General features: G+C 43.2%; 1 protein-coding gene across 8 annotated transcripts in view; it reads left to right on the top strand.

The window, feature by feature from the left end:
- rimbp2a (RIMS binding protein 2a) overlaps nt 1-13,927 on the top strand; it is a 72,154-nt gene that overhangs the window by 11,261 nt on the left and 46,966 nt on the right. For 6 of the 8 annotated variants that reach the window (XM_026174070.2, XM_026174072.2, XM_080304357.1 and 3 more), the window contains exon 3: nt 4,069-4,215. In XM_026174070.2, the coding sequence (XP_026029855.2) occupies nt 4,069-4,215 (147 nt within the window). Of the gene's footprint in view, nt 1-4,068; nt 4,216-10,490; nt 10,679-13,927 lie in introns of those variants that run through there. The other 2 variants (XM_080304359.1, XM_080304358.1) reach the window with 2 other exon arrangements.

Raw genomic sequence — 13,927 nt, 5'->3', positions numbered from 1 at the left:
TATGCACAGGGTCACATTTGATTTAGTTTTTTGGTTTAGGACAGAGGTATCAAACATAAATCCAGGGGGCCAGAATTAGCCTGGCAAAGACTCCAATCGGGACCACTGGATGGCTCTGGAAAATGTGAAATGTGAAGGAGTGCATAGATTTCTAAACTTTTTATAGCTTTTCCCATCGATAAATACTACAGCAAAGTAATTATGTAACAGATAAACAATTAAATGACAGAAAGTTCCTGTTTTTCACTATCTAATATATATATATATATATATATATATATATATATATATATATATATATATATATATATATATATATATATATATATATATATATATAAACAAAACACCCAGCATGCCCCTGCGGGCGGTTTTATCCTTCAAGCTTGGGTCCTCTACCAGAGGCCTGGGAGCTTGAGGGTCCTGCGTAGTATCTTAGCTGTTCCCAGGACTGCACTCTTCTGGACAGAGATCTCCGGTGTTATTCCCGGGATCTGCTGGAGCCACTCGCCTAGCTTGGGAGTCACCGCACCTAGTGCTCCGATTACCACGGGGACCACCGTTACCTTCACCCTCCACATCCTCTCGAGCTCTTCTCTGAGCCCTTGGTATTTCTCCAGCTTCTCGTGTTCCTTCTTCCTGATATTGCTGTCATTCGGAACCGCTACATCGATCACTACGGCCGTCTTCTTCTGTTTGTCTACCACCACTATGTCCGGTTGGTTAGCCACCACCATTTTGTCCGTCTGTATCTGGACAAATATTTATGTATACATATATATATATATATATATATATATATATATATATATATATATATATATATATATATATATATATATATATATATATATATATATATATATATATATATATATATATGCGCGAGAGGAACTGACCTGAAAAATAGGATCATGGCCAAGCTTGAAACCTGGATCCCCCGTAGCCGGTTACCAAGATTACGGGAAGTACCTTCAGAAGGTCTGCTAGATGATGTTAATGCAGCACTACGGACGATACCTACAACCACGATTACCGACGCTAACAAGCTGATCTACAATACAGCAACAGCGATCAGTGAGATACTTGGCTACAAGTTGAACAGCCACAAGGGCAGTACCCTCCATGGAGAAGGAGGCTAGAGGGCAAGATCAAAGTAGCACGGAGGGAGGTTAGCCAACTAACGGAGTTGCAGAAAGGTGCGGCAAAGAAGGTGCATAAGAAATACAGCAAACTGTCCATACCTGAGGCCTTGGAAACTGCCAAGCAAAGACTCACAGCCTTGGCCATCCGCTTGAGGAGGTACACCAGAGAGATAGAAGGCAGGAGAATAAACCAGCTGTTCTCCACAGAACCAGCAAAGGTGTACTCTCAGTGGCAAGGGAACAATAAGAGATAAGCATCACCAAGGCTGGAGACGGAACAATACTGGAAGAGCATATGGGAGAAGGACACAACCCATAACGGCAATGCTTAGTGGCTAGTGGATCTGAGGGCAGACCATAGCGACCTCCCTGAACAGGGTCCAGTAACCATCACAGTGGCAGATATCCAAGAAAGGGTCTCCAGTATGAAGAGTTGGACAGCACCAGGGCCCGACATGGTTCACGCCTACTGGCTAAAGAAGCTGACTGCACTCCACGAGCGTCTGGCAGCACAAATGAACCAGCTGCTAGTTAACGAGAGACACCCGGAATGGCTAACCGAAGGTCGAACGGTCCTGATCCCCAAGGACCCCAAGAAGGGACCGGTCCCATCCAACTACCGACCAATAACCTGCCTCAGTACCACATGGAAGCTCCTGTCAGGCATCATATCGGCTAAGATGAACAAGCACATGGGTCAATACATGAGTGGGGCACAGAAAGGGATTGGCAAGAATACCAGAGGTGCAAAACACCAGCTACTGGTAGACAGAACAGTCAGCCGAGACTGCAAGACCAGACTGACCAACCTGTGTACTGCCTGGATTGATTACAAGAAGGCCTATGACTCAATGCCCCACAGCTGGATACTGGAATGCCTAGAATTGTACAAGATCAATGGGACCCTAAGAGCCTTCATCGGGAACTCAATGGGGATGTGGCGTACAACACTAGAGGCCAACTCCAAGCCCATAGCACAAGTCACCATCAAGTGCGGGATCTACCAAGGAGATGCTCTGTCCCCACTGCTGTTCTGCATAGGCCTGAACCCCCTCAGTGAGATCATTAACAAGACTGGCTACGGATACCAACTACGGAACGGAGCAGTTGTCAGCCACCTCCTGTACATGGATGACATCAAGCTGTATGCCAGGAGTGAACGAGACATCGATTCACTGATCCACACTACCAGGCTATACAGCAATGACATTGGAATGTCGTTCGGACTGGAGAAGTGTAGTCGGATGGTAACAAAGAGAGGGAAGGTAGTCAGAACTGAGGGGATTGAACTACCAGAAGGCAACATTGCAGACATAGAGGACAGTTACAAGTACTTGGGGATCCCGCAGGCAAATGGGAACCATGAAGAGGCCGCTAGAAAAGCTGCAACCACCAAGTACCTGCAGAGGGTCAGGCAAGTCCTGAGGAGTCAGCTGAACGGTAAGAACAAGATCCGGGCCATCAACACCTACGCCCTGCCCGTGATCAGGTACCCTGCTGGGGTAATAGGCTGGCCAAAGGAGGAGATAGAAGCCACTGACATCAAGACAAGAAAGCTCCTTACCATGCATGGAGGGTTTCACCCCAAGTCCAGCACCCTGAGGCTGTACACTAAGCGGAAGGAAGGGGGCCGGGGACTGGTGAGTGTCAGCACCACAGTCCAGGATGAGACAACGAACATCCAAGAATACATTGGGAAGATGGCCCCAACTGACCGAGTGCTCAGTGAATATCTCAGGCAGCAGAAACCCAAGAAAGAGGAGGGAAACGAGGAACCATCATGGAAGGACAGGGCCCTGCACAGTATGTACCACCGGCAGATAGAGGAGGTGGCTGATATCCAGAAATCCTACCAGTGGCTGGACAAAGCTGGACTGAAAGACAGCACAGAGGCACTAATCATGGCAGCACAAGAACAAGCTCTGAGCACAAGATCCATAGAGGCTGGGGTCTATCACACCAGGCAAGACCCCAGGTGCAGGCTGTGTAAAGATGCCCCAGAGACAATCCAGCACATAACAGCAGGGTGCAAGATGCTAGCAGGCAAGGCATACATGGAACGCCATAACCAAGTGGCCGGCATAGTGTACAGGAACATCTGTGCCGAGTATAACCTGGAAGTCCCGAGGTCAAAATGGGAGATGCCCCCAAGGGTGGTGGAGAATGACCGAGCTAAGATCCTGTGGGACTTCCAGATACAGACGGACAAAATGGTGGTGGCTAACCAACCGGACATAGTGGTGGTAGACAAACAGAAGAAGACGGCCGTAGTGATCGATGTAGCGGTTCTGAATGACAGCAATATCAGAAAGAAGGAACACGAGAAGCTGGAGAAATACCAAGGGCTCAGAGAAGAGCTCGAGAGGATGTGGAGGGTGAAGGTAACGGTGGTCCCCGTGGTAATCGGAGCACTAGGTGCGGTGACTCCCAAGCTAGGCGAGTGGCTCCAGCAGATCCCGGGAACAACATCGGAGATCTCTGTCCAGAAGAGCGCAGTCCTGGGAACAGCTAAGATACTGCGCAGGACCCTCAAGCTCCCAGGCCTCTGGTAGAGGACCCGAGCTTGAAGGATAAACCGCCCGCAGGGGCGTGCTGGGTGTTTTTATATATATGTATATGTATATATATAGGTTGTTGGTGTCATGGAATACACATTTATCCTAACAACCAGTGGTGCCTGGGGCTGACCAACTGGTCCCAGTCTGCCTGAGGCTTTAAACCTCTAAACCTGCATGGCATCATATGAACATGATCACTTGTAACATCTTAGCAGCAGGATAATGTTGGTCTTGAAGGACTGCTTCACAGAAGTGTTAGCTTGGCTCTACCAGCACTATTACAGCTACTACTAAAATGATATTGTATTTAATAATACAGGAATGTTCAACACTGGTTATTCTTATCTTTATTATTTGTCTTGCAGTCCAGATATGATGTTTCATCTCAGCAAGCTACAGGCCACTCCACTGTCTACCACGCAAGCCGCTTTCGACTGCTGGAGGAGAGAAACCGAGCTCTAAAGCTTGAAGTAACCACACTTCGCCAGGAGAAACAGCAGTATAAGAAAGTGGTATGCTTGCTACTTTATGAACCCCAGTTATGTCATTTTCCACAGACATAATTTTTGACACATAATTTCTACATTTGTCTGTCTCTTCTGACAGCGAACGCAGTCATATTTCAAATGATATATATTCTTTTGGCTTGGATATACCAGATGAAATATTACTAAAGGAGCACAGTAGGCTAGCATAATTCAGTACAAAACAGATAGGCGGGTGGTTGGGTGTGTGTTGTAGATGCGAGTGCCAGTTTGCACTCTGCCTTCATGCATGTATTTGTGTAGTGAAGTCAAGTTAGTGAAGTTGTCTTTTGGAGGCCTCCACCAGGTGGTCCCAGATGGCAAGGTGTTTGAGCTGTTGTCTTGGCAACATGCCCATTAGCAGGAGCGCTGACACACTGACAGAGGGGAACTGACAGAGCGTAGTGGCTGCTGCTGCTATGAGCGGCAATCGTTTGAAATCAGTTCGAGAGTGAAATCTGCAAGCTCCGTTCCTCCTTTGCAGCCTTTTAATTTGTTTTATTTGAATGTGTTTTTCAAGTTAAAATAATAACATCAATTACATAATTTCATATTTGAAAATTTGCCACAACCTGCTGTTAAAGGTTGTGGCCACGATCGAATTGAGACATCTTCTGACAGTTCCTTCCAGACAAAAATTATTAAAGCTAGATACTGTACAAATGACAAAATAACCAAACTTTCTGTCTCCCATCAGTCTTTCTTCCACTGAGAAGTAACGTTATATGTAAAACTTTCTGATAAACTGCTCTCTCTATGTAAACAGAAAACCGTCAAAGCAAAACTTGTCTTTTATTTTTTTCCCCTCCCTAACATTCAAAGTAACCACAACATAAAGCAGTAATGTTGTTTAATTTTGTGTGTGCGTGCTATTTTTAAATACGGGAGATACTGTTAGGAGGCAATCCAGCTGGGTGCCTGACAATCTTTTTGGTGTTGCTGCTGATAGCTTCACTCACACAGTCAGCACTGCACCATGGTCATTCATGCAAAGACAGACTCAGCTATGGATCAAAGAGAAGCTCAGTAATGAGAAAGGGTTCATTTTACACATTTCCTTAAGCAGATGCACTGTGGCCTTTGTCGGGGCATTAAACGAAACCAAAAAGAGCCTATTTTTGGATAGCCCTTCCATCACTTGTCTTGTTGAGAATGCTGAAAACAGTATGAACAAAGGACTTAATCTGTAACATAATAAAATATAGAGAAACATAACTTAGTATTTGTCCTAATTTGCAGAATGTTTGATTTGCCGGCAACAGAACGCTTACACAAACAAACCCGGGATGGTGAGTGAAGCAATGTTACTTGACAAATAGCAAATCAATAACAGAATAATGTGTACAATGTGCAAAAAAAGGTAAACACATATGGGACAAATGGAAAGCATTTCAACTGCTCTTCCACTTTGTCACAGTCAAAAGATGCCTAATAACAAATTCCAATAAAACACACTTTGATGTAAGATGAGAAGAAATATGGTAGTACACCAGAACTGTTTCCTGGATTTTGAGGTCTGGCATCACACAGTTGCTGGAAATTTCTCAGCTGTGCATTCATGGCAAGAATCTACTCTTCCAACACATCCCAAAGGTGCTCTATTGTACTGAGATCTAAAGACTTTGGAGGTCATTGAGTACAGTGAACTCACTGTAATGTTCAACCAACCAGTTTGAGATCATGTAAGCTTTGTGACATGGTGTGTTATCCCACTGGTAGTAGCCAAGATGGGTATACTGTGGTCACAATGGGATGGGCCATTGATACAAGGCAGGATGGATCCATGCTTTCATGTTATTTACCCTATATTTTTACCCTACCATTGAAATGCTGCAGCAGCAATGACCAAGGAGGGGCACCTGGTGTGGTATTCTGCTGCTGAAGCCCTTCTGCTTGTAGGTTTGGTTTAGAGATTTGTTCTGCATACCTTGGTTATAATGAGTGGTTATTTGAATTATTGTTTCCTTCCTGTCAGCTGGAAGCAGTCTGGCTTCTCTCCTAGCATCAACAAGGCATGTTCACCTGGAGAACTGGCTCACACTGGATACATTCTCTTTTTCAGACCATTTTCTGTAAACCCAACAGTTGCTTGTTTTTCAGAAATCTCAGTAGATCAGGAGTTTCTTACTTAAATTCTTTCTTCCCCATTCTGATGCTGGGTTTGAACTTGAATAGGTCATCTCGACGATGTCTGCATACCTAAATGCATAAAGTATATAATCACATATTCCCAAGGTAACAATAGCATACAATTTACTTCGGATTATAATAAACTGAGAAAATATTTACATTTTTTTTAACATTTTAAATTATTTTTATTTGGGCCAGCATGGCTTCATGGGTCTTTTTGGTGTGGAGTCAGTCTGTTACTACATGAAGACTCAGGACTAATAGGGAGAGCTTAAATGCTCATGTTGGGTCAGTATTAACTGGATGAGAAAAAGGAAACAGTTTGCTAACATGTTTGCCCCATGTCAATTTAAAAAGGTGCTAATATATTATAGGGAGGTGTGAGACCAGGGTACCAGGAAGTTATATAAGCTACTATTTCAAAGTTTTTAATTGAATCTTTGCTGTGATGCTGAAACTTAATTTCATTGCCTGCTTATTAGTTATATTCCCATGTGTCTGCTTTTTCTTGAATTTAATTGGTTATTTTGCTTCCTAAATGGCAAGAGGAAACACTGCGAAGATGGAAGAAGGAAGAAAAAAAAGGGCTTTTGACCTGTTGCCTGGAAACAATCTGTGATGGACAGTTGGAGAAAGGTTCCCTCGGTGAGGAATGACCTTCTGTCTGTTGTGTGGCTGCTGCTAAAAGGCCACAGCTGTCTCCCTGGACACCATCCCTATGGCAACAATTGTGTACTGCTAGCAGCTGGCCAACTAAGATGAGAGGCCTCACAATGATATGAGTTGTGCCGGTGCAAAGAGGAGCAACGGCTAATCAATAATCCTAAATGGCTGTGTTGCTTTACCTGACCCCACAATCTGTATCTTAAGTTCTTCCAATCAATGACACACGAATAAAACGAGGTTAACAATAGAACAGTATGCTGAAATTAACTTCACAACTCAGCAGGAATAACACTATCACCACCCACTTTCTCACACTGTTTTGACTCACAAGGTTGTTGTATCAGCTGACATTTAACAAGATGTGTTTTACTCTTTCTCTCCAACTCAATTCATCCCAGGTGTGTTCTCTAAGATATTCCTGTGTAACTACATTACCCCCCCCCCCCCCCCCCCCAGTTCATCCCCTTGCCTTTTTTTACCTACGTAAAACTGCTGAGAGTTAAAGCAGAGCACACTGAGATTTACCCTGTAGGAGAAACAGTAGAAAGAGAACAACAAAACCAACAGGTCGCACCACATTGACCTCTAAAACCTGTGGGATGAGTTTTAATGATGAATTTAAACAGTTTTAAAAATCTGTTATTCGACTTTAATGGCTATTTTCTGTGGCGTCGTTCACAGTGTCTTGAAAAAGATCTGATAATGGAGAGAGAACAGCTCAGTACAACGTAGACGCAAGCACAAACACACATACACACACCTTCTCAGTGTCCACACCCAGGCAGAGAGGTTGACTGACGCCACAGGCCTGGCCTGTGCAGCTTCATGTTTGTGCTAATCTAAGCAGATATGATGTAAATCAGGGCGGGCCGTGCCTGGCCACGATCGAATTGAGACATCTTCTGACAGTTCCTTCCAGACAAAATTTCAGATGAGTTGCTTTCTAGCTCATGACCTAATAATTTTTAAATGATAAAACCAGTGTCAGTTGATGTCAATGTCATGTCATTTCCCTATGGTGCCAAGAATACAACATAATTACAACATATACAAGAACAGATTCAAATATCCAGATACGAGCGAACACATTTGACCTTTGGTTCCAACCAAATGGCACTCTGTCTCTTATATAATATATACCTGCTATAAGCTATGGCTTTGAAAGTGTGACACTGACTAAAACACAGGAGGTGGAGCTGGAGGTGGCAGGGTTGAAGATGCAGGAGTGATCAGAAGGGACAGGATTAGAAATGAGGACATCAGAAGGACAGCTCAGGCTGAGCAGTTTGGAGACAAAGTTTGAGAGGCAAGGCTGAGTTGGTTTGTGATTTCATCCATTAGTGACACAGGAAACTAAATTCTGCTGCATTAGAAGGAAAAAATCACCTTAACTGGATTAAATAATTTTAGGGGTTAACATTGGCATACCCACATTCACACATGCACATCATAGAAGGTTTATGTCAGTATAACTATTACAACAATATAAGTAGTGCAGTTAAAGTCCAAATCTTTGAAACTACATCGCACTTGGAACGCTCATAAAACTGAAAAAACAAAGCAACATTAGTTTATATGATAAAACTCGTGACTTCAGACTTCTACATAATGCGACTTCCTTTTGCAGCTGCAGGAGTCATTCCCTGTTGGCCTTTAGAAAGAATGCACGTTTTAGGCACTTTCATGTTGGCTTCATTTTTCAGACCTGGAATCCAGACCCATCTTTTATATACAGTCTGTGCATCTCAGCAGGCAACGTGTCAGCCCACGAATGTGGAGTAATGATCCTGTGAAACATTCACTCTCTGCAGCCTAAAAACACCGCTGTGAAATATGTTTGGTATACTTGATTATGAATAAGCCATTGGTCATTGTGACAGGGTTGATACAATTGATTTTCAGCCGTGATAGCTGTAATGATTACAGTGTTTCTCACAAAATATTAGTTATTGTATTATTTCTTTCTTTTTCTGCCACATTTTTGGCTACAAGTTATTAAGAACTCGGGAAGTTGTGTAATAAGTTGTAAATTGGAAGATGTCAAACTATATCAGTTCTTTTATTTATTGTAGTTCATTAACAATGCAAATAGATAAATTCTCACTTGTTTGTAAATGATTAAACTCTTGCTAAAACCTCCGCAAGGTTTATAAGAATCTGTGAGTTGATCACAACGCACACAGCATTATTGCCTCTGGCTAAAGTTGGAAAAGTTGCCAGCATCAATAAGGGGGGGGGGGGGAGCAAAATGTGCTGGGTGACTGGTCAGGTCAAACCCCTAGTGTGTGTAGCTGCCCTGAGCAGGGGCTCCCTCATTGTTCCAGATTGATCTGGACATAGTTTAGGAGATATTTATAGACAGTGATGTTACAAGATAGGAATATTGGAAACATTGGGATGTCTGGTTGTTCTTGATTGCATCATTGTTCAGGTGCTTTTGTGTCTTTGGCCAGCTTTTCTCATATGTAGCCACTGTGATGCCAATCATTGGTTAGTGCCCATCTTGAAGCTTTTCAGATCTGCTTCCTTGGTGCTCTGAAGGGGCAAAGGGTGGGTGATCTGAGAAACAAAGGGACACTACACAGCATGCTCATAAAGCAGCTACTCAAAGCATAGCCTACTTTATAGCCCTCTTGGATTTTTAATGCGGCTGAAACTTTGCAACCAGTACACCAGTAAGAGTTGAAACTAGAGACTAAAATAATAAACCCACCAGGAAAGCATACACCAAGGACAACATTCAAGTGAGAAGTGGAGTAGTTTTCTCATAGACTTTATGCAATCATAGGTATTTTGCAACCGTAAAGTTGTCCCCCACTGGCAATTAGAAAGGAATTACACATTGGTATCACTTCTCCAGAAGATTTTTATATACATATAACCTGTGACCATAAGAGTGCAGAGCACCACTTAAAGACAGTGAGACATAAATCCTACTAGAATACTGTAAAAACAAACAATAAAACTCCTGTAATATAATGTATAAATATTATACACAGGCTCCTGCACAGCCATAACTACAAAACCTGCCAGCTAACGCTACGCCTCATTTATTAATGCCATAAACGTTTATTAGATGTGTATCTTAGCAGAAAAGGCGAAATGAGAAAAAGCAGCATCAGTCAAGACCTTGTTAAATTAGTGCCACGACTTAAGACATGAAATTGGGAGAAGCAGAGATGAGGGCGGGTCTATTTGGTTGTTCATATTCCAATTGCCAGTGACACCTTTCCTCCGTGGACTCCTGATGTAACCGAAGGCTGTAGCGGTGTTGATTTTTATTCAACAGAGTGGAATTGTGCAGCTCGCCGCAAACACATGCAGGTCCAGGGAGAACGGGGGGGAGAGAACGCAGGAGAGAAAAGGAGAAAATGATGGAGGAAGGTTGTTAAGAAGGAGGGTCTTTGGGGGTGGGGTGAGAGAGTGAGAGAAACGGGAGGCTAGGAAAGAGAGTGTGTGGAGAGGGGGCGGAGGAAAGAGAGTAAAAGAGAGAGAGAGAGGCCCCAGAGCTGCTACTGATGCTGCCGCTGCTGCAGCCGTTTGACAATTCCCCACCCATACAGAGCGCGGAAGAAGGGAGGAGATCAGAGCAAGGATGAAGAAGGAGTAAGCGACACCTCAGTAAAGATGCTCCTGTGCTAAGCCGGCGCGAACGGTAAATACAAAGCCTTTATCACCACTCTGCTTCCTCTTCAGTGCTGCTGTTTGTCTCCGCATCACCGGCTCGAGTGTTTTTGTGTCTGATTTGGCTCTGCTGAGTCCTATATATAGTGCTCAGGGTTAGCTTAGCCAAGCAGCTGGGGAAAACCTGTCTGTGCAGTGGCTGCAGGAGGAGACAGATGTGCACAGGGAGACGGAGAGGAGGGGAGGATTTGTACATTTTGTCTCTTTTGGGATGTAATGAGAAGAAAGCAACAACCAGCTTCCCGGTTTCCTGGCTGAGGCAGAGCCACCTGTTTGGAGATGTGTGGGTGTGTATGGAGGGGTGAGGGGTGGGGTTACAGTGTATGGTCTAATTGTGTGCTTAGTGCATGATAAGGATATTGTGTGCATGTGTGTTTGCATGGATTTCTGAAGGAGTGCTGCTGCCTTGTGACTGCTGTCAAATGTTAAATAATGAATAAATCCTCCTCTCATTGTGTGCTTATGTAAGAAATGTGTGTAAAACAAGATGTATAGACACTTGGAAATGCGGGAAGCCAGATAAACAGAAATAGGTGGTGCTACAAATTTGATTTTCGGTGTGTGTGTGTGTGTGTGTGTGTGTGTGTGTCTGTGCTTTGGCGTTGTCAGTTCCGGTAACCTGAGCTTTTCCTGGTTGCTGCCTGCTGAGAGGTTGCCAGGTGTTGGTGAAGAATATTAACCCACTCATGACTGACTCACGTTTGCGCTCTGCTGGTTGTTTATTCACATGAGCAAAAGTCTCTCACTAAAGGTCTTGGTGTGTCTGTGAGTGCTTGGCAAAGTGATCTACTATATACACTATAGTGGCTAAATGGTCTGCAGTCTAATAAAATAATCTTGCAATAAATTCCGCCTTCGTAGAGGCTATAAATGTTTGAGAGAGGTGTTATTTCGTCTGGCTTTCTGGAAGGTTGTAGATTAAGGGGTTATTGAACTACACCACTACTGAGTGGCGTTTCTTTTATTTTGGCCACTGGTTTATGGCAGTGAGGGTAGACTTTAAGTGAGGGTAGTATTTAAATTTATTCACCTCATAATACGTGAAGCACTTCTCTTTTATGCATGAAATCTTCAAAAATAAGTGGCATGTTTAGTGAGCACTGGTGTGACTGCTCTGCCATGTAGGTTGTAAGGGTTAGGGTTATTCCCATTCATTAGGCATTCATCTGCCTAATGAATGGGAACGGTTATGCAAAAGTTATGGTAAAAGTTAAATATGATGACAATATGACTGGAAATAAAAACTTAATGGAAAGCGCAATGCTTCTTTTAATCGCCTTGGAATTGTTTCACGATACGAAAACTTGACAGTTGTGTTAAATTCACAGAGCAGAGATTTGAGCCATGAGACAGCTCTCAGACATGAGAGCTATCACTACACTACCAGCTACTTAGCAAATATTGAAATACCTCTTCAGGAAATGTGTTCGAACCTGTATGTGCATATTAAGAACAAGTGAGTGTGTTATATACCTTCGTCTTGCATATGTTTGAATATATGGTTGTGTGGGTGGGTGAGACACCAGTGGACGAATAGTGTACTGTTAGCTTTACAGTTTTACTTTACTGCATTTTGTTTTATACATTTGGCATCACTTTTGTTCTCTGTGTACAGTAATTTTGCCTTTTCTGTTCCCTGTGAGGATACGAATGCCTTGCTTTTTTGCTTTTTGCACTATTCCTCCCTGTTTTCTTCTCCTTCTCCTTCTTCATCTTCATGCGGCAGGCTGGTCGGCGTTGCCAACCGACGTTCAGTTGGATGCCAGAGGGCAAGAAGGAGAGAGATAGAGGAAAGAAGGCAGGGGAAATGAAACATGTGTTTTCAGTCTTACAACTGATTTTCTCTCCTGCTCTTCTCTCGAGATAATCAGGGAGTCTGGCAGCCAAAAGACAGCCTCCTTGACTAATCAAAATGTTCCTCCAGACATACAGGCTCTGCAATAATCCCTATAGTCACAGCCTTGGAGGGGTGTGGCAGCACATATCAATTTTTATGCATCTACTAAGAGAGTAAAACAGCGTATGCCAGCAGACGTGACATACAATCAAATTTATTCTAGACTACATGTCTTTAAATACATACTTGTGCACAATTTCACTTTATTATAAATGAAGAGCCTGGATTACTGGAAATCCACATGATATTCTGTCTGTCTTCAGTGTGTTTTTTGTCATGCATATTTCATATCTTACAGCTGTGTATCTTAATGTGCATCCTCAGTATGGAAGGCTTTTGTTTGCAGTGCTTGTGTGCAGACTCTCAGGGCATAAGATATGTTACATGTGATAGTTCATTGCTACTTTTTTCATCTTGACACGCCATACCTGAAAGAGAGCAGTTTCTATAGCAACCGCATAAACCGTCACCACACTCCTATCCATGTTGTGTGTGTTCATGCAACATGTGTACCTGCACATGCCCCGAATGCGAGTGAGCGCTGTATTGATTGGTAGCGTATGTGTTGTCACCCAGCCAGCGGGTGGTGGTGGTGGTGGGAGGATGACGGAGATAAAAACAATAAAGGAGCGTTTGTGGGCAGCATTTCAAGATACATAGAAGTTATGATAAAGGAAAGACACAGAGTACTGCAGAGGCAGGAGGGTGGGGCAGTGGAGGAAAGTGAGGGGAGAAAGAGCTAATATCACAGTGGAAAATGGATGTCTCTGAAGTCTAAATACAGACAGTCAAATAAACAAAATAATGAGTAGTGCTTGATTTATGTTGTCATGCATGGTGCGTATTTGCTTCTTTTTTTAAAAGTTATATCCCATCTCATGGAATAAGTAGGTGCAGATTTGCACTTGAGCAGCGATTCGCTTTAGCTGCTTTCTAACTAACTCACTGAGCGTCAGTGTGTGCACTCTGTTTACATCATCAGGTAGTAAAACAAATGTGTTTTTAGTTGTTTTTCCAGGTAGTCAAGATTTACTGCTGGACCTGTTGAAATCTATATCACTGTAACTGAGAATCACTTAAGGACACGTGTAGATGTCCGCTGGATAATATTTCTAAAAGCTTCTGGGACTCTGAGCCAAGTTATACAATGCTGTTCATATTTTTAGCATATTTGTAGGAAAGGGTTGCAGCTTGAGGTTCTCTTTCAAAAAAATTTGGTTCTGTATTGGTACATAATCCCAGCGTGACACTGTCAGGCTAGGTGAGCCCTTTGGCAAAGGAACATGCCGATAAAAGCCTGTTAATTCCACATCACTAACAGTC

Source organism: Astatotilapia calliptera, chromosome 7, assembly GCF_964374335.1.
Source record: "Astatotilapia calliptera chromosome 7, fAstCal68.1, whole genome shotgun sequence".
Taxonomy (NCBI): Eukaryota; Metazoa; Chordata; class Actinopteri; order Cichliformes; family Cichlidae; genus Astatotilapia; species Astatotilapia calliptera.
This window is presented reverse-complemented; position numbering and strand designations above follow the sequence as displayed.